We start from the raw sequence: 25871 nt of genomic DNA on the forward strand, positions 1-25871 counted from the left end.
TGTTAAAGACTTGAAAAGTGGAGAGCGGCTGCCACAGGATCCTAGCCCAGTAGCTTGGTAGCATGGAATCGGCCGTACATTCACTTTAAAAGACATGCAGCAACAAGCTCACAACCAACCTTTTGGTGCTATGTCCCATTCAAAGACTTGATGTAAGGGGAGGAACATAAATGTATGTGTAAGCTATATCCCTCCCTGATATTTGTAAGTGTGTCTTTTTATAGCTATAGATATTATTATTTCCTGGCCAGCTACATGTCTGACTAGACATCATGTACAGTACTTAAAAGTAAAAATAAAGTTATTTATCTAAGAAAAAAAATTATAAGCTGATCCAAACTACATTTTCTTACGAACAATTCAGTGACTCACGATTGCACAACAAAGTCTATTATTCAGTGTATTTTGGGGGAATATAATCACTAATGAATGTTTCTTTTTTGTTACATTTTTTTTTTTCCTGAGGCTTCTCAACAGATATTTGTTAGCTCCATGCCCTGGGATGAGTTTCTCCCCATGCACTTCTCAGTCAGTCAGACACTCAGGTCTCTGGTCCTTTTTGTTCATTAAAACCTGTCACAAAGTCACATCTCTCCATGCACACCCAGCCATCCAGAGTCAGGGTCACCTCTGTATGTCACTTTCTTTTTTACTTTATTTTTAAATTTTTGTTTTTGCTTGTCACATAAGAGACTCTATTCACGGGTAAATCTTCCTTTGTTTTTTTTTGTTTTTTCAATTTAAGTTTATCCTTCAAAGATTTTTTTTTTTTTTGATTAAAGCTTTTCATGTTACTAAACTAGAAATCACACAGCTATTGTTTTCTTTAAGAAAGGAAATGATTTTGTTCAAACATAATTTGTATTTAATGTTTTTTTTTAATAAAAAATGAAAACATTTCAATCACTACCTTTTGTGGGGGGTTTTGTTTTTGTTTTTTTTGTGGGGTTTTTTATGCTGTGATTTATTCAACACAATATTAAAAATAGGCATGGGTGGCTGTGTGATAAACAGTGCAACCCTCCAAGCATTAAGGTCCAACAGATTTAGCACTGCTCTCCTGCTTCCTATTTGTCAAGTGATGATGTTTTCTCCATAGGTAATCAGTACACAAATCACTCTCGGATAAGTTGTTGAATGCAATCAGGCTCCGCTGGGTCTTGGAATGTGTCGATGAGGATAAAGCAAAGGTTCAATTTGTAAAGAATAAAAATAAAACTCTTGGTGCCAGGCAGGCTGGCAGTGGGCAAGGGAGGGCTGAGGCAAATTCCTGTGCCCGACCAAGGCAAACAGAGAGCAGGTCAAAAGGCAGCGCAGCGCGGAGCCATGTCCTGGCCAAATGCCTAAAGTTAGGACCCCGACTTTAGATCCCTGCGATTACCAGCACACGTGCACACAAACAAGCACTCACGCACACATCCACGTACACAAACACAGACATAGACAGAGAAAATAGAAATGGGGTTCTCGAACATATCAACACAGACAGGAGGCCACAAGACTGTTTATGTGTATATGAGCGTGTGTGTGTGTGTGTGTGTGTGCATGCATCCATGTGTGTGTGTGTGTGTGTGTGTGTGTGTGTGCACACCGTCATTTCACAATCATATCTTGATTGCGATTCGCTCACTCTGCCCGATGCGACAGACAAGACTTCGAGACAACATAGCTGAGGTTAATGGTTTTATTAAATATATCACTTTTTTTTACATTACATCTCAATTACAAAAGTGTACATACACACAAGTGCGCAGTTAGTCACTTTGGAATAGACCTACATAAACATTTCTCTCTCTCTCTCTCTCTCTCTCTCTCTCTCTCTCTCTCCAACAGCAGCATGTAGACAGAGCAGATGCATCACAAATCCCAAGTAAAAACACATTTCCTCACCAGACTTCAACGGTTCGCGACGTTACGACAATAACAATAATAACAACAACTCACTCTTTGTGGTCATGTGTTCCTGGTCAGAGAGAGCAGCAATAATAATAACAGTAAAAACGACAATAATAACAATAGTAACAATAACAATAATAATAAAGAAAAAAAAAATTAAAAAAAATAAAATAAAATAAAATAATAATAATAATAATAATAATAATAATAATAATTATAATAATAATTATTATTATAATAATAACAAATGCTTTGACTGACGCACCAACACATCTGAGCACATAGACATTAACATTGGAGGTAGGTCAGGTTGGTTTTACCCGTCTGCGAGTCGCTGCCCACCATGCAATCTGCGACCCCATAGGACCATATGGTGTATTGTTTACTGAGGTGGAAAGGAATTCCCTACTGAGTTTTGCCTTCACTGAAAATAACTGAGTTTCATCGTGTATCATTTCAGAAATGACAAAATTGACAACGTTGAAAAAAAAAAAGACAATTCAAAAGAAAACAAGAGAAAAATACATTTAGAAATATTTCTAAATGACATTTGGTCACTCAGTGCTTTTGTTCTATCCTCATTTCGCCGTTAACAAAGCCACCGGAATAGCTCAACTCAGCAATGGAGTTACTCAGTGTTGAGTCACATATATACACTTTATACACCCATAAATAATAACAATAATAATAATAACAACAAGCAACAGCAATAAAAAATAAGGTGAAACGATATAAATACCCATAATAAAAAATAATTACAAATAACACATAGAATGCATTGCGACTGAAATAAATAAGGCTGAAGAGTCAAAGTTAATGCATCAATATTAAAATCTCCTTTATCAGAAAAATAAAAATAGATTTTTTTTTCTCTTTGGTGGGGGGGGGGGGGGGTGAAGGGGGTGAGAGTTGGTCAGAACAGGGGTTAATGGTGGTGGAGGGTTGGTGGTTGTTTTGGGAGGGGGGGGGTACAGTCCCCACAAGACAGTGTACCTGAATTTGACACCACCATGGACAAAATGAATAAATAACAGCAATCAAAACTAATATTAAGTGGCTTGCTCTTTCTTCTTTTTTTTTTTTTTTGTCGTGAGATCTGCCCCAGTGGTTCTGGTCTCGTCCCTTTTTAAGGACACTCTACGTCTTCCGGCACATCGTCCAAACCCAAGAGCTGCTTGCCGTTCCACGAGGGCACGCACCAGCACCGACCCCTCTGTCCGTCCAAAGAAGACTCGCACTGGAATTAAAATAGAAGAAGTACGTTTAGTGAGGTCGCTCCCGCATTTCTGTCATTGTTTCACGTATGAAGGAGGCATGTTTTCTTGGCGTGCAGCTGCAGCCCCGGGGCCAGACGAGCATTATACGTGAGTGTAGTGCCGTCACGCCACGCCAACGGGGTGACATCTACAGCCAAACAAGCTGAACACACTCCAAGGTGTAAACACTGCAGCAAGCTGAACAAATCCCTGTCTGCACACACACACACACACACACACACACACACACACACACACACACACACACACACACACACACACACACACACACACACACACACACACACACACACACACACACAGATCCATGTATCCATATGAATCCATCCAAAAAGCTTTAAATGCATACTCTCACTGAAGCAAGGGAGGGACTTTATTGTGAAGAAACAGGCTTTTCGACATGATGTCCTTGTCAAAAGTGAGACTTCTGACTAGACTCTTCCTAGACAACAAAGTTCCTTTTTTTCCTAATAGATGAAGTTGTTGCACTCCACCCTAGGGAGTTCTGTTTATTCCTCTTATGGGATTTTTTTCCTCTTATGCGGTGGCAAACAATTACACCTCATACATTTGCTTCAAAGTGCCTACCTGTTTGGCTTTGTAGAGCCCCTGTTTGTCGCAGTTTGGGAGGTAGAATCTGGTCAACTTGTCTCCCAATTTCTGCTGGGATTTGGCAATATTCTCGAGGGCTATCTGCAACTCAATGTAACAGGGTCCCTGGGCAGAGGGAAGAGGGAAAGGAAAGGGTTAAATGGACGAATTATCCACAGGCCTGAGTTTGACACCAATCATCAAACAGAATTTCCTTTTGAGCTTCACAGTGCAGTTTCTTTCTCTTATTCTATGCGTCCACACACACACACACACACACACACACACACACACACACACACACACACACACACACACACACACACACACACACACACACATTCAGGTGTAGGTCATCTATAAAAAACTAATATTTTTTTAAACACGAGAGTGAATCACAAAATGCATGTATCATGTTTTTTAAATGACGTTTTTTAAAAAACAACACAACATTAATGCCTTCACAGATTATGAGGACAATGTGAGTGCCCTATCAACGCTGCTGGAAACACACGCACAGACGCGGAGACGTGCGCGCACACACGCGGTCGGAGAAAAGGCACGCCAGCCCCCTCTTGTGGTAATCTACTACACGCAAAACGTCCCAAAACTTTTTTAAATAACGTTGCAAATCATCAAACAATTGATGAAGGGTGAGGTTGAAAGGCTGCTTTACCTGGTCGGCCGGTTTTCTGCGGATGGCGTTCAGTTTGGCCTTCATGCTCTCTTGGGCGTCCGTGGCGGCTCTCGGGTCGTAGGGCTTGAGGTAGCCGGGGAGGTAGTGGCTGGAGCCCGGGTCCGAGATGGTGGCTGCGTTCTCCATCTCTGCCTCTGGCTCTCCCTGATCTGGAATCGAATGGAAAAGGAATGTTATGATGCGTTGAATGGATTCAGGAGTGTTGCAGGCTCCCGTGTTAGTATAGTTCCACTTTAGATAATGGTTGCAGTATTTTGGAGATAATGGATAGGTCAAAAATCTGAGGAATCGGAGATGATTGACCGACCTTGTGTTTGGGTGTCGGGGCTCTCCTCGGGGACGGGGCTCTTCTCTGTGCACACGGCTTGTCCCCGGGTGAGTGAGTGCAGCGGCCGGGGGTCGCCGGGTCTCGGGGTGCACCTCAGCCCGGAGCCGCATGGCGCCGTGTAGATCCCGCACGCATCCCCGGAGCTCAGGGCGCAGGCGAGGCAGCACCCGCAGCCCGGCTGCCGCATCACCTCGGCGCACCCGGAAGCCACCGCGGGACACTGGCTCATCTTCTCCGGCGTGCAAGGGGCGCATCGTATCGGCTCTGGCCCCATCGGCACCGGGGACCCCGGCGCCAGAACAACCAGCACGGCGCACGCCGCAGCCAGGGCAACGCTCCTCACATATAATCCACTCATTGTAGCCTACACACAGGGGGACTGTGTTCCTAAAATGTGAAATATAACAAAATATAAAACGCAGAGGATAAGCAAGGGGAAGAAGTCGGGCTGTGTCCTTCTCAGTAAATCTCTTTCTTCCCTTTGATTTATCTTTCTTTGGAGACCTCGGAGCGCGGCCGTATTTATAGTCCGTTCCTTGTGCGCGTTTGACGCATCGGCTTATGAATGATTTCTGGAAGAAGGTGTAATGATCCGACGGGCTCTGATTGGCGCTCCGAGCGGCTCATTTGAATACAACACGTAAATCACGTCAATATTTATTTTGGAGCTGCAGCTCGCGCACGTATCGACCGAGAGTGACGACATCGGCGTTTGATGTTGCAAGACCCCCACCCCCTTCCTTTCACCCTGGTGTCAAAAAAAAAAAAAAAAGTTTCCCATTTTGCGTTGTCGTATTGGCCAAGGGTCTACAATTAATCAGATGTGTTGTTTTAAAAGTTACTTTTCAACTTTTGATTCAATTGGGGAACTTTTTTTTGTTTTGCTTACTTTTCACTTATATAGTTTCTTTCTTTACACTTCTTTCTAAAACATTTCTTTTCCAGGACAATGCCTGCCATTCATGCGTATTTTTTAATTATCTTTTTTTTTTTTTTCTAAAATGTTCTTACACAACTTCTGGAGAACCGGCGGTTAATGAGCGCACATTACACACGCCCACGCACCCGACAAAGCCGAGCGTTCATTGGGAAACGGGGAATGTCCTGCTCCTCTCATTTTAAATGTGAAGGCATCCGTGCATTGACAATAAAGAGATGTTAAATAATCCAGCGCGGAAACAGAGCTCCGTGAATGGAGGGGACGCCCACATTTTACAACCGGAGGGGAGACGGGACGCACGGAGGCAGAGATCCCGCTGGAATGACCCGTTTCCTGGGGTAAGGACTAATAATAGACTGGTTGGGACCGGGGAGGGGGACGCTTACAGGACCATAGACACGTACTTCACCCAAACAACCTCCCAGGATCACACAGTGGCCGCCATTCACGTTTTGGTGTGCAATTTGGAACCGCTCTCTTTTCCTCCGATGGGATTGATTGATATAAATATACAGTTTAAGTTCTCCCTAGATGTCCAAGCAGATGCAACAAGCTGCCACGTGGCCCAAAGGTTTTTTTTAAATTGTATTTATTTATTTTTTAGGACAAAGTTCCCGACCCCCCCCCCCCCCCCAAAAAAAAAGAAAGAAAAAAAAATAGGCCACAGAAATAGTATATCTATCTTAAACCTAAGCTGACAGAACGTGTGATTCTTACAACAAAGAAAAAAAAATCAACTTCATTGGTGAGTGTGAGTTATATACTTTGTGAAAACAATGTAAAAAATGTAAAGCCTAACAGAATAGTGAAATACACACACGCACGCACGCACGCACGCACACACACACACACACACACACACACACACACACACACACACACACACACACACATATATATATATATATTATTTTTTTTAGTTGTGGACCCTCCACGGACCCGTAGGGGGCCGCGGACCCCAGTTTGGGAACCCCCTGCTGTTGGCTAGATGCAATTTCTTGATATGATTGCATCAGTTATCAACTGCTGTCAATAATTGCACTGTGTCATTCATAGTTTTCACATCTTCAAAGCCCTGGGTTGAATACAAACAATAAAGCAAATGTGGTCTGTTCAACCCTTGCACCTTGTTTGAGACTTTTTTTATTTTAATCTAGGGGATTTAGGGATAATGTATAATTCATTCCTCTACCTACAGTTTTACATTCATTCATTAGTGTGACTCATTAATCGCCAAACAGGAAATATTTGTTTTGTTTTCGTTGACAAAGTGTGACGAGGAGGATTGTGAGGAGTTTTAAAGCATCTCAAGTAGGCTTTGCCACCTGTTGTACATTTGTCTTGGTCTCACTGACCTTCAAAATAAGGGGCTTTGTCACCCCCTCACTCTTTGCTTATCCCCAATGTGAATGCTTAGTTTATCTGAAATGGTCTTTCTGCCCTCACAAAGGTAGTGGTATGATCTAGAGCAGTGGTTCTCAACGTGGGGTCCGGATACCCCCCAGAGGTCCTTTTAGAGGTTCCAGGGGGTCCCCAGCAAAATTATCAATAGCAAGTTTTCGACTATCGTGTGGTAACAATAAAAATCTTCTCGGATCAGTGGTCCAAGAGACAAATTGTTGGCCTAATGCGTATGAAATTGAGTGTCGTTGATATGGAAAAAGCTGAGAATCAATTATCCAGATTTGAGATTTTTTTCTAGCTGCCCTCATGCAGTCCGTTGTGCAGTGGGTGGATGTGGGGGGGGGTAAGAACTTTTTCCGTGACTGGTAATGTCCCCCAGGTCTGCAAGGAGTTCAAGTACGTGTAAAGTGAAAATAAAATAGTGTTCTGAGTTTCCACACCACAGAAAAATGTGTTATTTACCACCCAGCCGAATTTGAATGATTAAAAAAAGTACATTAAATTAGGTCTCAAGCCAGAGGCATCCACGGGATCGGCGTCAAGGCTTGGCATGAGTTCAAGGTCTCCCCGAAGACGCCTTTTTACTTCAGGCGTTGATTTCCAAAACAGTGTTTTATCCCAAACTCCGCACTGTTAGCTTAGCTTATCACTACTGATGCTCCGATTCCAACCTAGTGGTTATATAGTGTTCGGAGGGGCCATGCTGAGTACGACTGCTCTACGTCATCGGGTCATAATTTAGCCCTGTGAAAAAAATCCGGACCACAAAAACGGTGAGAAACAGTTTAAAGGTCTGACGCCACAATTCAGTACTACGTCATTCAGTCTTTTCACATGTTTTCAGAAATTACTTTCAAACACGTACCATGTGTTTCGAAACAAATCACTCGATCCACATTACAGGGACGCTAACCCTAAGTGTGGAGGTGGTTGCTGGGTGCTCTGCTAAGCTTTGTGGGTACCATGTAGGGGCAGGTTCTCTGACTCTGCCAAATGTTTAACAGTACTTATGGGATGCTTGCTCACAACCCTGCCCAGCGAAAAAAAAGATTACATAGCTCTACAAAAGTGTTCTCGATAGGGCTCCTACACCTTAGAAGACGAGAGCAGCCTAGAACAGAGTAGAGTATGGGATCATCCAACCTCATTAATTAGCAGAATGACGTAGAATGTGAGAGACGTCTGCGAATTAGGGACATGAGGGATTAAGGTATGTGATCTATTGCATGCCTTTATGGAAGAGCGGCGACCTGCTGACCTGTTCGCTCTCCCCTGTCAGATTAAGTAAGTAAAATAATTACATGGAGTCGAGTTATCTACATTTTTTCAAAAACACACAAACGCGAACAGCGTGACCCCGGTGCCGGAGACCCCGGTTGACCCGCCGCCTAGCTCCCACTCACTCCTCTGCTGCTGGTGTTTGGCAGCGTAATAACAGGGTTTCCGCCGCTTTGATACGTCACATGATTGAGGTGTCATCTGGCATTGAACATCCCTGGTCAGGAATGTTTACCTTTGATGAAAACACTGGCAAGAACATTCCTGATGACAATCAAGCTGCCTACATACACATCTGTGTATACGATTACACGCAAAACACACGCCTGCACCGACACGCACACGTACGTGCACAGGCACGCGCACACACGTGCACACACGTGCACACACATACACACACACACGCATACACACACACACACACACACACACACACACACACACACACACACACACACACACACATAGACTCGTCTTGAAATACCCATTTATGGCGATTTAAACCTTGCCCTTCAGACGCCCACTATGAGAACACATACCCGCTAGAGCCAGACTTATATATAGTGCTAAAATACAGCGCCTTATAATGTTCACCAAGCGAATGGATGAATGAATACCCATTGGATTCGTTATAATTTAAGGAAGGACGCCCAAGAATTCATAATATGTTAGCGTGACGGGGCAAAGGAATTTGCTGGGATTTTAGTCAGCTCAAGGTCAACCTAATGTTACACAAGTCTGTTGCTGTTGCTATGTAGTAAATGTACTTTACTTTACTTTACTTTACTTTTCTTTCCTTTACTTTACTTTACTACCTGCCCTTTATTACCTGTTGGGTAATAAATCTTATCTTTTCTTTTCTTAGGCCTTTGGCGCAGTTCACTCTACATAATTAACTAAAACATCAATTCATGCTTCTCGAAATAAAGCGAAAAATGTTATCCTTGTGTGAAGTGTGTGTATCTTCAGTCTATTGGCAAGACACACCGTCTTGAGATGATCGTGCATGGAACCTCTGGTGCTGCTAAGGTGCTGGGATTCTCCTCTATGGCCTTGTGTCTAAGTTGTGAATAAGGGTCCCCTGCTCCCAGGGCCGAGACTCAGCAGCGAGGAATGTGATGTGAGCAGACACAATGACTCTAATCCCTATCAGAGTTGTTATTTTTCGTCTCCCTTTTCTCACAAGATTTCCTTAATCAGTTAATCCACATCCCATTAAACAAGCAGCACAGATCACAGATCCAGGTCTGGGAGAAAAACAGTGAAACAGCGACGGAGTTGTCCATGGTGAAGGAGTCTTAGGGTCTGCGACATCTTCAATGGGGAAGTCTAATGTCTTGGTATGCAGTGTGATGGCTCACAAGCTCGTGTTAGTGTGTGTGTTGCTTACGGGTTGGAATGAGTGCATATTTTTGTGAGCATGGGTTTGTGCACTTGTGTGTGGGAAACCCAGGAAATCCAGGCTCCCATGCGCCAGCATCCATTGTTTTAAGTTTCCTCCCGTGTATGTATGTGTCTGTGTGTGTGTGTGTGTGTGTGTGTGTGTGTGTGTGTGTGCGTGTGCTCACGTAGCTCCAGTGCTTCTCTCTCTGGTTGCAGCTCTAATGAGTAGTAGGAGGAAGTCCATGCTCGAGGGCTGCACTTGGCAAAGTTGACTGGAAACAATCTCATGAATGGATCAAGGGAACTGTATCGGCACAATTTGCCAAAATTAATCAAAATGTCCCAGTGCTACCGAAGTGAGAATTCCATTCAACCGCTTTTGCTATGGCAGATATCAGCTTGCCCCAAATCACAGCTTGCGCTCCACACGCTGCAGCTGATCGCTGTTTGTTCAGCTACACTTCAGCCGCCTGGCTGGAACGGAGTTGCACGGAGAATATAAGTGATTACCATTGATGAGAAGTGAAAGGCGTTGGATATGCAGTCGCAGAGGGACACGGAATGACAGAAAAACAGTATCTTCCAAGCCCAGCTTCCCCTCAGAATCCACAATTACCATTAGGTTTTTTTTTTTTTTTTTTAAATACATATATGCTGCTGTTTCAACTGTCAACACAAACCAATTGCAGTATAAAGCAAAACAATGAGGAAGACACACGATAGCTGTAGTGCAGGCGTATCCCCAATGGCTCACTGTCTACAGTACCAGGGAAAGCCGTGTTCCTGTCAAGTTCTATTTAGGAGCACAGACAGTCAATTAGCGATTTTACCTCATGTCACCCCGAACCTTTGTTTTTCGGGGGTTATTATGATATAGCCTGTGACATATGACTGTGTATCATCGTGATAATGGTGTTTTCCAGCCGACAGTCACATTCCATGTGTGTGGACACACAGAAGGAGCACAGAAGGGAGAAGCAACGGGAGAGGCGTAGCATGGGTCACTCTTACACAATCTGGAGTGCATTGACCTCTTTTTACTGGAGGGCTCTCTGAAAACATACAGTACGGGGAACGAGAATAACATATTTGCTTTCATGGAGGAGCAACAATCTTGTAAGACAGTGTTTTGTTCTAGCCCCAAAAATAACACCCTGTGCTGCCAGCTGAAATTTGAGACGCATTACACATTGTGCACTGGATTTAAAGTGAAATCTCAAGGCCAATTTAATGAACTGGAGCCAACCACGCAGCGGTGTAAATGTTAAATCTGTCGATACAATGCCATTTCGATGCAATTTTGGATCATTTTCCGGGATTCCTCCAGGGAAGATTCAAACTTGTTGTTATCTTACTGTAATGGTACCTTGTTCGTCTGCACACTACATCTGCGCACTGTCTGATTCCGAGCTCAAAGTTCATTACTAGCACTACAAACACAGTTTCCCCAACGCACACATAAATGTCCAAAAGTTACACACACAGACGTAAGCAGCTTCATCAAAACCAACTTGTAGCCGTGTACTGTTCCCTGTTGTTTTTTTCCCCTCCCACGCTCCGGGGTCTGGATTCACGAGGCGTTTACAGTAAGAGACGTCATGACACACAGGGTCATTGGGTAAGTGGTTTAGGGAGGTGGAGGGGGGTAAAAACAATCCCTAATTCCGCCTGGTGTCTTGGTCTACTGCATCAATGCCCTAACACGGCCTCTCCGCGGCCTGACTCAGTCTCTCCACGCCGGAGCAATAAACAAGCCCTTTAAAGGGTCCCGTTTCCGGTCGCTTATCTCGACTTTAAGTGAGTTGGCGCTCTGAGACCTCGGTGGTTTGTAGTGTAACATTGTGAGTGGTGTTTGTTTAGTTATATCCACTCGGGAGGACACAGCAGGTAGTAAACACGGGCATGCACGCACACACCCTGTCTCTACTTTAGATGGGAGTGGTTGTTAGCGGCACACTCTTTGGTGATTGCAAGACACGAGTGCATGCAATCAGCATGAATCACAGAGTTTGTGCACAGCGGCCCAGGTGGGGTGAACTCCAGTTCATCATTAGTTAACTGAAACTCATAAACACGGTGGCAAAGGACATCAAGAAAACAATCAAGTTGTGTTGCCAGGACGACCTGCATGCACATGCAGCCGACCGCATACGCACACTTTCCGCGGTATACATCAACAGTAAACAATTAGGGCCCACACACCCAGTGAGAAAACAGAGGGTGAGCGAGTACGATAGAGAGAGAGAGAGAACGAGAGACCCTGATGGATGTTTAGAAGTAGTCTCTTCCTGCGCCAGGACTCCAAACATCCCCTCGCTCACAGCTGACACATAAACACACACGATCGAGCCTCCGGCGTGTTTTGTTTTCTCCTTCCCCCTTCAAACCCAAACTCGAGGGTCAGATTCCCCCTGCGGGCCGGTGGACTACGGAAGACAGATGACAGCTCATAATAATATGAACAATTCCCAATTCTTCATAAGCCCAAATCCAGTCAGTGATCCGACACGGAGCTTCCTCTCGCAAGAAAGCAATGAAGTCTTTTGGACAGTGAGGCCCGTTTATTGCTTCCCAGGACGTTGGGTTTATTATTTTATTTGTCCGCCACTTACACTGTTCCTGACTTCCGCTGCTGTAAGAACACACGGCCAGCCAAGTTATTACGGGAACTGATGTCTGCACAACGTCAGTATTCAACCCCCCTTTAAGCCTTGTTGATCCACATGTAGACATAAGCCTCTCACACTGGCCATGTTTTATTTTTCTTGTAACTTTATGACCGTTTGATGGCCTTTCCATACGCACAGGCCTGACGTGCAAACACTCACGCAAACGCACATGAAGTTGAGAACAGGAAGCACAGGAAAGAGAATTTGCTCATGAAGACACGTCTCTCCTCTCGCTTTATTTCGTCATCATAATACGTCAATATCATAGCAGTGCAAACATGTAGTATAAAATATTGTCTTAACAAAATGGACATTCAACATAAAACATCTCAATAAATACGTCTTCAACAAAAAAAAAGCCTTTGACAAATATCTAATCATTTATAATATATCTCTGAAAAAGACCCTACAATGTACAATAATATCTAGTATTACCTACATATAACAATTCAAACCCGTATCATACAGTATGAAAATATTTAATTCACAGGAAAAATATTGTACATAATAACCCCCGTCCATCAACATCACTGACTGTTAAAAGCAAGGGTATAAAAGTCTTTCTCTGTATTTCTTTAAAACTCAAGATTAAGAACTGAGCCCGAGGCTGCTATGAACTTAAAATATATTTGAACCACAACCAAACTCAAAAGTCCCATCACTGAGGTTACCGTTGTCAAAAAGCCTTTCCAAAATCGACATTGTCCCATTGTTTCAATTACAAAAACCTCAAAGGAACATCTAAAAACTGAAAAGTGAAATTACAGGCATTCGATAAAGTCAATTCACAAAAAAAAAACGAAAAAATAAATACCTGTAGCCACACCCCCGTGGTGCAACACTGCACAGCTGGACGATAAACTCTGATATGTTTATGAAAATAGGTTGGCACATTTGAAAACCAGCTACCTGTTGTCGAGACTCCAGCAGGGCACGATCCCGCCCTGTCGTCAGTCTCTCCTGAAGTGTCCTCAAAAGGTTTCATTAGCACGCAACAGCTCAAAGAGAAGACAATGGTCAAGAAGCACCGTACATTCAAGAGTAAACACTACCGTAAGCACATGCATGAGGACTAGTTGTAAAAGAGTTTAAAACAGAGTCACCGCGCGTTGCGTTCACCGCGTGGGCTGTGGTTAATGTGGTCAAAGCATGCAGGTGAGGTGGATAAAAGAAACCGAAGGCTCTCGTCAGCCCCCGAAAAAAAGTTGCATGCTATGCCGTAAAATATGTCTGGGTTGATAAAGTGGAAATCCGACACCGAGGTTTAAATGCTCCTTTGCAAATAGTGTAGTGCCCCTGTGCCTTTACCAAAGCAGCCTTTGTGAAGTTTTCATAAAAATAGAAAATGTTCAACGGAATATTGCAACAATAAAAATATTTCTTTCTAAACAAGCAGGCAGAATTTTTTTTTTTTTTTTTACAAGGTCATAAAGGAGGATTCACATTCACACTACACCAAAAAAATAAGTTTTTCTATTCCATGCGTGGCAGTTTTGCTAGTTATGCTCACTCTATAGGCTACATACACAGGTCAAAGAAATGACTGAGCTGGCTACAGCATGCAGGGGGTCGAGAAGACAAACCGCTTTATTGCTACACATAGACAAGGATCAAGGAAGAAGAAGTCTTTAAGTCAAGCATTATAGGGAAACAGACAGCAAACATGACTGAAATGCAGCGCTGGCATCATGCACTTAAAGACACTGAGCGGCACACGGGCCATACCCAGGGATTCAATGGTTGTACCTCATGTGCCATTGGAAGGTTACAGTCAAGGCGTATGTGCCGCCACTACGTGGCATCACTAACCCGAAAGTGATTGAAGGCATTGCCCTGTTGTTTTGGCAAATCGTTACCGCATTTGGTAGTTACGGAATTAATTGAATTTCGGAATGAATTGGACTCCAATAAATCAATCTAAAAGGCAAGATAGCACTGCGATGTACTCATTCTGAAGCGTGGTCAATAAGGCATCAGCACTGATTTGGTTGTATACTGAGAAAATTGGATCAGCCAACGTCAAAAAGGTGTCTTAGGAGATATGTCGTTGAGAGGTTAAGATGCTACACCATCACTTGTGCGTCATTCGCTTCACCATTCTATAAGGATGGGTACGTTTGGGGAGCCTACCCTCAGCGACATCCTTGGCCTTTTGATTGGTTACAGAGCGACGTGGCTAGAACATCCTGTTGGCGGGGATGAGGCCTCTGGTGTGCACTAAAACTGGGCCAAAAAACAGCGGCTGAGACAGCACGGGTCCACGTCAGACACGTCAGCCCTGGACAAAGTCCAAACCCCCAGCCACATGCCCTCCATAAGGCAGTTTCTGTACTCACTTCCTAGAAGAAAAGCTCCTTAAACTGTTTAATAGGAATAGAGCGTGTTTTCTTCTATTCTTCATTAATTTACTCAAATCCTGTGCTCTCTCCTCTCTCTCTGCTATTTATATCCCTCTTTCATCCCCGCGGGTCGCATTCTATTTTCCCTAGTTTCAATGTCGTTTTCTTGCCCTTGATTGTGCCATGGTCACCATGGAGACTGTGCGTGTGTGTGTGTTTGAGTGTGGGTGTGTGTGTGTGTCAATCACACCATCGCTGTGGGGACAGAGGGCAGGTATCTGGTATTGCTGGTGGAGGTGGTGGGCTTCATCATACTGGGGCTGGGGGTCCGAATCGCGGCGTAGGTGGTGACAGTCGGTGCGGGACTCAATCTGGTGCAAATGTTGGGGCAGGCCAATTGGCTCGAGCGGCGTTCGCTGTTCCTGGACTGCTTGTTTTGGGAAGGCGTGCTGATTTGGCGCCGCCCTTCGAGGATGTACGTCAACATCTGGCCTTTGCCCTTCACGCTGACCTGTCCGCGGCACACAAACTCATAGTCGTCGGTGATGAGGCGATACACGTCCTCCGTCACCTGGAAATTCAAAACAGAAAAGATCGGAAAGGGAAATACACATTCCAGGTCGGCGCAGGTCTTTGTGTAACACCATACCTGGATCTTGCCCTGGACTCCTGTGCTGTCCATCCTGCTCGCTACATTCACCGTGTTTCCCCAAATGTCGTACTGGGGCCTCCTTGCGCCGATCACACCTGCCACCACTGGACCCACATTAATACCTGTAGCACGGACATAACCAAGGAATAAGAGTTGGAGTAATTAGCTCAAGTCAAGTCCAATTTATTTACACCGATCAGCCACAACATTAAAAATAGCACTAATAACCACTAATATAGTGTGGCTCTCCCTCGCGCCGCCAAAACAGCTCTGACTCGTGGAGGCATGGACTCCATAAGACCTCTGAAGGTGTCCTGTGGTATCTGGCACCAAGACGTTAGCAGCAGATTCTTTAAGTGCTGTAAGTTGCGAGGTGGGGCCCCCATGGATCAGGCTTCGTGTTCCAGCACATCCCACAGATGCTTGATTGTATTGAGATCTAGGGACTCCCTGAGGGGAACTAGGAACTGGGGAGGTCCTCCGAGGACTAAATACCATCAAGGGCTTTTTTTTCTGGTTGTATTTGCACTGCACTGAAACTCTGAAGTGATGTCAACCGACGGGGTTTCAGTGTGAGCTCCATGTTGTATTTACTCAGTAACTTTCACATATTACACCTTATCAGTCCACAAAAATCTGTTTCTGAACAAATTTGAGGTGAGAATAAACAGTCCAGTTGCTGGATCTTCACTCATATTAGATCTAAAAGACGTCATTTAAAAGTTTGTTCCGGCTTTTGTACGGCAAGGGTTCGCATCAGGACACCGCACAGGGATTACGGGGCGCACATTAATTAATACAGTTACGTCGGAAAATAAAGTAAATGAAATAATTACATCTACATTAAAACTTCTATTTTTATTGTTTTGTTTTTTTATTGGTTATTTTTATTCCCGCCGAGTGTACTGAGTGTGGGCTGGTCCCAGTTTATCATTTGTAGGTCAGGAGGTGCCTGAACACAGAGAGGTTGCCGATCCAACGGGTCGGGGGGAGAAAAAAAGTCACGGAAAGCATGCACAGAACGCACAAAGCCTAAAGCTGTTTTTTTTTTTGTTTCGTTCAATTAAGAAACATAAATAAACAATAACAGGGCTGCCCCCTGAAAGTCGACAAGTCGAATAATCAGTCGGAAACTCGACAGTCGACTGAGATTCTTCAAGGCAAACAGCTGTTTCTTTGTTTTTTTGGTCAGTCAGTGTGCATTACCATAACAGGATAAAACAGATTGAACTCACAAAATGCACACGGATAACATTTTAATGAGGAATTACAGATTAGGGGATCAATCAATATATCATATATTTTTATATGTGTGAATCGTCCGCGTCCGGACATAGACCTGAACACGGCTCTCCGTACGACTCGATCGGCGGAGGCAACACAGAGAGCCGAGACCCATTCCTCCAAATAAAACAACTAAAAACAGCGTCGGGGCGGTGCACGGAGGAACGGAGCACGACTCGTAGACGCGTTAAGATTAGCATAGCGCATGAAGAGGACGATCAGGGAGAAAGTGAGAGAAAGTGTCCCCATTACGCACGTTTTTGTTCCATATGCACATATTTCGTTCCATAAGGAGACAAAAAATAAAAAACTGTGTTTTGGGCACCCCATTGCTGGCTCGCGCATCCCTAGAGCGCGCATAGTCCATCCATATCCATCCTTATCCATTTACCATAGGTGCGAATCCGACCCAACCAACAAAAGTCGGGTACAGTCCTAAAAAAGAATATTCTAAAAACACACTATTTCTATTTGTTTTGTTTGGAGAAACGGGGAATGCGGAGCTCGCAGCTCGAACCACATTTCCGCAGCTTGTGCGGAGGTGCCGGATCCAATCAAATAGGTGCCGGTCCCAATCTGGGAGATCCCAGAACATGTTCCGGCAGGATCCGGCACAAATTAAGCCCTGGCTGGTCTGCACCCACCTGGACCGGGTGGACTCAGTCTGAGGGACCAGCGGGGGACCGTGGACTTACGTCTGGACAAGTCACTGTGCACTTACATCACTGAAGGTTACTCTTCAGCCGATTAGTCCCTGCCCTGCAGTAGGAGCTAAAAAAGTTCCTCAAAACGGAGTTCCTGCAGTGCGGACACAGAAAAAAGAACGGTTCCTCCATAAAAGAAGGTTCCTACGGCGCCAAAATGCCTCAAGTCAACACCTTGAACTCCTTGTTATGTTCCTCAAACCAAATCTGAACAGTTTTTGCAGTGTGGCAGCCACATTATCCTGCTGAAAGAGGCCACTGCCATCAGGAAATACTGTTGCCATGAAGGAGTGTACTTGGTTTGCAACAACGTTTAGGTAGGTGGTACGTGTCAAGATAACACCACATTAATACCAGGAACCAAGGTTTCCCAGCAGAACATTGTCCAGAGCACACGTTCCCATAGGCATGAGAAGTGGGGTGCTGAGGGTGCTACAGCACCCATCATTTCTGGATGCTCCTTGAGCATCAAGCGCTCTCTGGGCTGTGGAGCACCGGCCGTGTCAGACAGTTTGACTGGCAGTTGTGTCACAGGGCACATGCGCAGTCTGTTCAACATCTACGTGGAAAGGCACGGGCCTGCACCGCCTTTGTGTGAAAATGTACATTATGAATGGAGACCATGTATAAGTTCTTAGGTATGCGTGTGGTGAAACGAACAAGTGTGGCCTCATCACGTACAAGATGGCAGCATTTAGCGTCGTCTAAACTTTGCGAGGCTTTAATTTGAATAAAAGTTGTACAGTAGTGCTTCTAAGTGCTGGGAGGCACCTGGGCTTATAAACCTTAACCAAACGAAGGTCGACCCGGTAAGACCTCTACACCAGTCTGCTATTGGTCTTACAGTATGCTTGCCTTGTTGTGTTTTGTTGTTGGTGCCGACACCAGCATTTTGACTTTCACTGTGGATGAAGTCTGTGTATTGAAGTTGATTGCTGCTGGATATAGAACTGGATGAATAAATGACGAATTGCAAACGGTTGGTCAATGATGCTGCATAAGTAAATAAAACCAATAAGTTATATATACTGTATATCTATTATATATAATTAACCTTTTATTTTTTTTACATTATTATTATTTTTTTTGCTGCCTACGCAGACTGAGAGCTCACTGTATGTTAGTGCTTTTTGTTGCTGACAGGGAGTGGATGTTGTTTATAACTTGGGATGGACAATTTTTCAGCTTTAGGAGTTCATACTGTATGTACGCGCGTGCATGTATGTTCGGCAGCACACCTCAAAGAAAATACGTTCCCGCGGGCATGAATGTTCCCTTAAAAACACCCACTAAAGAGAAAAAATAAACATGCCAAAATGGCAATGCAAAAATTAAGAGTAAACCCAGTTCTCTAGACATCACTACGCCACTGATCCCCTTGACAGGTGCTTTTGGAACAAGATGATCAATGTTATTCACTTCACCTGTCAGTGGTTTTGATGTTGTGGCTGATCCGTGGTATACAGCCCTTAAAAGTCTGAAAGGGCTTCACAAGCTTCGCATTTCACATAAAAATAAGCCGCATCCCCTAGTCCTTACCCCCACGCGGTCAAGGAAAAACACCCAGAAAAGCCCTTTGGGGAAACAAGAAGGAAACCTTGAGAAGGGGCCGCAGAAGGAGGACTCCCCCTTCCAGAACGGCCATGCTGCAATGGATGCCAAGTGGGCAACATTATTAGTATTTATCAACTAAAATGTGATTAATTGGATTTTTAATTGGATCAGATCAGAGCTGTTGATGAAGAGTTTCTGTGCCGCCCTTCTCCGTGACTGCGGAAATTTGATTTGATGACGTTCGTTCAGGTTTTGTTCTCGTGGTGATGCCAGCGAGAGCGGACATTGTAGACAGCCATCATGAAACAGTGTCAACCTGGGGACTTGGCCCCTCTACTATAAAGAGTTGATGTCCTGAACAGCACGTCCCTTTAAGCAGCACACCATGCACACAGGATGGCACCATGCACACAGGATGGCACCGTGTACACGACGTGGCGGCGTGCTTACACAAGCCCCCCTGTCTCAGGCCCGCCACAGGATACCCGACACAATGGAACCCAGCAGCTCAGGTCTCACCGTGACGAGCTTCCTATCGGAAAACCCTTTCTGTGATGTGCTTCCTACCACGCAGGACGGACCAAACTTACTGGCAGCGGCGTCTTTGACGGACATCTAGCTTGCATTGAGTGACACAGTTCGCGCTGTATGCGTGAGTCCGTGCGAAAGCGTCTAGAACTCACCCACTCTCAGGACGAAGTCGTTGTACGACTGGTAGTTGATGGCGTCCAGGACATCAAACATCTCAATGGCAAAGTCAGATACTGTGCATAGGTGGGAGGTGATGGACTTTTTAGCCTAAAAATCAGATATTAACAGAAATAAATTCAAACAATGTGCATATACACACACGCACACACACACACACACACACACACACACACACACACACACACACGCACACACCATAAACACACAATAAATTGGCCTATTCATTCTCTCGTGATTTTCTTTTCATAACAGTTGTGAGCACGGTTCCTCACTATGACAAAACTATGATGACTGACTGTTACGTTTGCATGAACTTACTAACCCCCAAGAAAGGGCTCTTTTGTTTGTCGTATTTCCACGTCACGAATGCAAAATATGCTGACGCCATGACAGCTGGTAATCCCTTCTGAGAGGATTTGCTGGGCCCGAAAACGTGAGGGCGCTCAAAATAGCAACATGAAATCAGCGATAGCTATCCTCTTGCTGTGCGTATTGAAAACAGGGAAGGTGGCTTAAACGCTAATGAACACGTGCGCGTACGGAGAGACCCGTGAGCGTGGGAGAAACTCCGCCGTGGCGTGCGGTACCTTGGAGCCGGTGGTAGGAACCAGCCCTACGGCAGCCATGTATGTACTGCCGATGGTCTTGATCTTTTCAATGTCACTGTAGCACTCTTTATCCATCAGCTACGGAACAAAACACAAATGGATATCAGCATTAATCGAATTCTTGAGAGGGAAATAACATTACAAATGCCCACAAACAAATACATGAACAGAACCTATAAGTAGCAGGGTTTAAGTCTAAACGCCTTTTTCGGTGCGAGCGATCGGGTAATTCAAGTTTTTCCGGCGCCCTCCTTGACGGGATGCTGATCCGCCTGATTCGACAAATTCGCTCACCTCATCAAAGTCGGCGATGATCTCATTGAGCAGCCTCAAGCACTCCACTCCCATGTTGTTCCCGTCCAGCTCAATGTAGAAGTCGTTGAAGTTGGCAATGGAGGCAAACAACACTCCCACCTGAGCGTAGGACTGGTAGTACAGGTCCTGGAGAGGAAATCAAATTTATATTACGACAGGGATTCCTAAACCTGAACAGACTTGGGGAGTTTTACAAAGCACGAGGAAGGCAGAACGTTAACCGTTAACCGTTAAGCACGGAGCATTGTCAGGCGTTAATAAATCAGTCATATTTTGCGCAAATGGGAACAGGCTTCACAGGCATGGGAACTTAAAATTGTAATCGTAGCCTAGGGGGTCAATTGCAAAAAAATAAGTCGTGTCCCTAACCCCCGGCCCCCACGTAGCACCAGGATGCAGCATCAACACAGCATGTGGGGATGAACTTTAGCCCAGACCAATGACGGGGGCCGTTCCACGTCTTCTAGCTCATGAGGGGAAACAAACTTCCTGCCTGCAGTGTTTACATTACAAGCCAGCCCTCGTGAAGGGCTACACACTTCCTGATTCACAGGTCAAGGATGTTTGACGCCGCTGCTTCCCGAAAAAATGAGCAACGTTGGAAAGGGGAACTTTGGGAAAAAGAACAGGGATCAGTGGGAAGGGATGTTCATATCAATCAGTGGAAATGGACACGGTGAACTGCCACAGCTCACTGGCACTTCAACCCCACGCAGAAACAGGATCAGGGATGTTTTTCCTTAAGGGAAGGCTCGGCAGGGATGATGTCATTCGCCGTATAAGAATGCCGACTGACCTGTTTCTTAAGTCAAACTGAACCTTTTGTAGCTGTGTGGTCTGAGTGATGGCTGTTCTCATCCATTATTGTATATTCCTTGTTGGGATGACTTCAACCAAGGCTTCAGCAGACAAACACCACGGCCTCAAAACTGCTTTGACCACTGTTTCGCAATAATTTACAGTCGTTCCCGAGAGCAACCGTGGCTGCGGCTGCTCACCATGTTCCTGGGGTTTGACATGAGGAAGTGCTGGGCCACGTGAGCGGGGAGCAGGTTGAACAGGATCCGTTTATTGTCCACCTTCACCTTCTCCATGTCGTCCCTCTCCTCTTCTGCCTGGAAAACAAACAAATACACAAGTTGCCATGAAGTATAATTAATAGTCTCTGCAGTGAGACTCACAGCATGCCTTCGTTGTGAATTCAGTTAGGAGGGGGAAATTACATGTAATTGCTCATCCTTAACACTAGAGGGGGATAATATCTTATAAACATGACAAGCCTGCTGATCTCGCCAACACACCCACACACTCAATGCCCTTTATTCACACCAAAAGAATGCACACACACACACACACACACACACACACACACACACGCACACACACACACACACACACACACACACACACACACACACACACACACAGACCTGAGTAGCCCATATGTAGTCCAGTCGTAGCTTTAGATCCAGTTGTCTGGAGTGTAAAGTAAGAGCCCCTGCAAACAGCAAGACAGCCAACACGGGATCGTACCCCCTTGTGTGAAGAAAGCCTCCTCTGAAAGACGCACACACACACACACACACACACACACACACACACACACACACACACACACACACACACACACACACACACACACACACGCAAGCAAACAGACACGCACACACAACCAGAAATAGGGAAAGAGAAGCACAACTCAAACAAACATAATAAATGCACATAAATTTACCATATCAAACGCCATACTCCATGTGACCCACGCTTACCCCACAGCTTGGCGATAGCCGCTAGTCTCCATGACAACGGTGTAGCTGGTGGAGAGAAAGAGGAGCAACAGGATCTTTGGCAGAGAGGAGACACGGAGGTAGGGAACGATGGTGAGGGTCCCCGCCACGCAGGACAGAAGGGCATACGCCATGTTGGGGCATGTCCTCTCTGCCAGCGTCCCGTTGGACGGCACGCCATCCAGGGCATCGGCGGTGAGTGCCTCCAGGAAGGAGCTGAGGTTGGAAGGCCCCCGCCCCCATGGTACGGAGCCCACCTGGAGGAGGGAGTGCACGTGTCATGCACTGGTTTATCAAACAGAGAAATAATCAGCACACTTAATACACTTTTGAGGAATATACTGAAGCTGATTTTTTAATATATTCAAAAATTGTACGCTTTAAATAAGTTTACTACTGTACCAGAGTTATTTCCAATGTTTTGTTGTTTATTGCTTATTGTTAATTTTTAGGTTTCTTTTTATTGTTTATAGGTTTATATTTCAATTTTTTCAACTTTTTTGTTGATTTGAGGTTTATTGTATCGTGACAATTTTTGGACTTTTTTTAGTTCATGATTAGGATTATTGAATGCTGTCAATTTTATAATTTTTTTTATGAGTGCCCATTGTTTGCACTTGAGCTGCTCTAAAACTGCAATTTCAATGAATGATTGATGAATAAAATATCTATCTAGACATAGCTTCAGTTAAGTATATTTGAGTATACTTTTGAAATATATATATATTGAGAAATATACTGTTAAAAAGTAGTACTTAAGTTAAACTTTAAACTAGTAAGTGCTTAGTGCTAAGTATGCTTAAGCACATTTACAAATATACTAAATAAATAGTACACTTTTAGCAAGTATACTGAAGTACAGCTTAGGAGCCATTTATACTGTAGGATAATGTCTCAAGATACTTTAGTGTACTTACATTAACCTTACAATGTAATAATGACTAGTATACTAAAGCTCTACTTTAAATTAGTACATAAAATCAAAAATAAGAACCAAAATAGGTGTAGAAAGTGTAGAAATATACTTGGGTAACACACTTAATATACTAAAAGTATGCTTTCACTATAGAAATATATATATGTTGCATTTATTGAGACATTTCTAAAAATTGTTTAAAATTCTCCTTCAATTTGAATTGAAACACATGAAAGTGGACACAACTACAAAATGGTTATGATTATGTAATAACTGTGACAGCTCTGATTATGCACTTTTGCATGTGCTTACACACACACACACACACACACACACACACACACACACACACACACACACACACACACACACTAGCACACTGAACTCCAATCCCTTACCACACAGACTTGTGTTATGGAGTAGGTGAGCAGAACCAGGAAGACGCAGAGCACCGTGCGGATCTTGATGGTGAGGCAGCCCGGGTGGCACTGGTGTTGAAAGAATGAGTCAATAACTATAATAATATTATAGTTATTACGTCAGCCTATTGTCAGCAAGCAGTGGAACGACGATGTGGTATAGTCTGATGTAGAATTCGACTCATCTATTCCTATTCAGCTCATAGTGAAGCAACTGTACTGATCCACCTGCTTTGGGAAGATGGCGGATGTTGGGGGGCGGGGGGGGGGGGGGGGGGGTTCCTACCTGGATGCGGGTGAGGTGCAGGTACATGACGCAGGCCAAGTGGAAACACACACACAGCACCAGCAGGAGCAGGTTCAGCATTCCCCTATTGGGAGGAAAAGAAGGGTACACACACGTTTACTGCGGTGCGGCTGTCCAGCTGTGTCTAATAACCATCATGTTTATCCAGTTCCATTACGCAAATGGACCACCAATGCACGTTGCGCGTGGGCATGCGTGTGTTAGTGTGTGTGTTTGTGTGTGTGTGTGTGTGTGTGTGTGTGCGTGCGTGCATGTGTGCGTGTTTGTCTACGTACTGCGGGATCATTAGAAGATAGAGGAGGCCAAACAGAGCGGCGAGGATCAGCGAGAGGACGACGGCGCTGATGAAATAATCGTCGTACACCTCTTGGTACTGGCAGAGAATAGAGAGAAGAGAGAGCGAGGGAAGGAGTAGGAGTGGAACAAATAAAGTTAAAAAAAAAAAAAAAAGGAAAAACAGGAAGGAAAACAGGTACAAAGCAATACGGTGAAAACACAGATGCTCGTTTCCTTGAAAAATCGATTTAAAATAAATGTTGCTAATCATAATTGATTGTGACATGAATACCGGGGGGCATAATTCTACAAGTTTTATCTCAGTCCTTTGTTTACTTGCAAAACATTTTTTCAATCACTTAAATTTGATATTGATCCAATATGTTAGACCACAGAATCATAGCTTAATCACTTAAATGTTATTATCAGGATAAAACATTTTCTTTGGTTAATCAGTCTAAAGCATTTCTAACTATGTCTTTAATATCTACAGATTTCATCACATTGCTAACTCATCCAGACACTGTCTACTCTAGCAGTCATTACGTCATTAATTTCAAAATAAAAGTGGTTGTAGTAGGTGACATTAAGAAGGGTAAAGAGAAAATGCATTGCATCTTGTGCCTATCTTTTCTTATCTCGTAATTGAGCGGCGCTGTGCTGGGAGTAATATTTACCCAACATTTTAACGCCTGATTTACATGAGTAATGGCACTTTGAATTCCACTTCAGCTTTCCATTTCCGAAAGAGTTCCAGGAAATGACAATTAACTCACAATTTCACTTTCACCAAGTAATAGGCTTTGGATTGCCGACACACACGCACACACACACACACGCACACACACAGTCACACACACAGGCACACACACACACATGCACGCACAAATTATTTCCCTGTTCCGTGTCTCCCTTATGTCCCTACCCACGCACACATAGGAGAAATAAATCACGTGTGCTGCTCAGACGCTCCCAAGTCATTAGCTGCACCCCCTCCTGAGAGGGTGGGTGGATTCCACACACACACACACACATACACACACACACACACACACACACACGCACACACACACACACACACACACACACACACACACACACACACACCCTACATGATCTCTGATTCTCACTATTTTCCTCCTTTTCTCCTCTTGCCCTCACTCCCACGCCTGTTGTCTGTGATGTGTGTGTGTGTGTGTGTGTGTGTGTGTGTGTGTGTGTGTGTGTGTGTGTGTGTGTGTGTGTGTGTGTGTGTGTGTGTGTGTGTGTGTGTGTGTGCGTGTGTGCGTGTGTGGAAGAGAGATGGAATGAGGAAGAACAGAGGAAGAGTATGGTACAGAGTCAGAAGCATGCCACCTCAAATGCAGCAAGGAAAACCTCCAGTTATTTCACCCTTTCTACGTCTTCCACGTCTCTTTTAAGCAGGGGTGGAAAGTAACAAAGTACAAGTACTTCAGTACTTTTTCTCGTATCTGCATACTTATATTCAGTTTCCAACACTTTCGACTTTTACTGCATACGTTTCAAAGCAAATAT

General features: G+C 44.4%; 2 protein-coding genes across 3 annotated transcripts in view; both read right to left on the reverse strand.

Annotated features, from left to right (window-relative positions):
* Positions 1-1670: 1670 nt before the first annotated feature.
* Positions 1671-5310, reverse strand: igfbp1a (insulin-like growth factor binding protein 1a). Its single transcript, XM_080010384.1, has 4 exons — positions 4769-5310; positions 4441-4610; positions 3762-3890; positions 1671-3133 (listed from the first exon to the last, which is right to left on the reverse strand). Exons 1-4 carry the CDS (start codon positions 5145-5147, stop codon positions 3023-3025), a joined length of 789 nt encoding a protein of 262 aa, XP_079866510.1. The 5' UTR covers positions 5148-5310; the 3' UTR covers positions 1671-3022.
* A 9736-nt stretch (positions 5311-15046) lies between these two features.
* Positions 15047-25871, reverse strand: part of adcy1a (adenylate cyclase 1a) — a gene marked incomplete at both ends in the record, with an annotated part of 32302 nt that continues 21477 nt past the window's right edge. The window contains 11 exons of one of the 2 annotated variants that reach the window (XM_080008029.1): positions 15047-15373; positions 15452-15576; positions 19680-19794; positions 20295-20393; positions 20610-20756; positions 21629-21745; positions 22061-22187; positions 22400-22674; positions 23732-23821; positions 24039-24123; positions 24335-24432. In XM_080008029.1, coding sequence (XP_079864155.1) covers positions 15047-15373; positions 15452-15576; positions 19680-19794; positions 20295-20393; positions 20610-20756; positions 21629-21745; positions 22061-22187; positions 22400-22674; positions 23732-23821; positions 24039-24123; positions 24335-24432 — 1605 coding nt within the window. The remainder of the gene's footprint in view (positions 15374-15451; positions 15577-19679; positions 19795-20294; positions 20394-20609; positions 20757-21628; positions 21746-22060; positions 22188-22399; positions 22675-23731; positions 23822-24038; positions 24124-24334; positions 24433-25871) is intronic. The other variant, XM_080008030.1, reaches the window with a different exon arrangement.

The sequence above is a fragment of the Zeus faber genome (assembly GCF_960531495.2).
Source record: "Zeus faber genome assembly, chromosome: 1".
Lineage (NCBI taxonomy): Eukaryota > Metazoa > Chordata > Actinopteri > Zeiformes > Zeidae > Zeus > Zeus faber.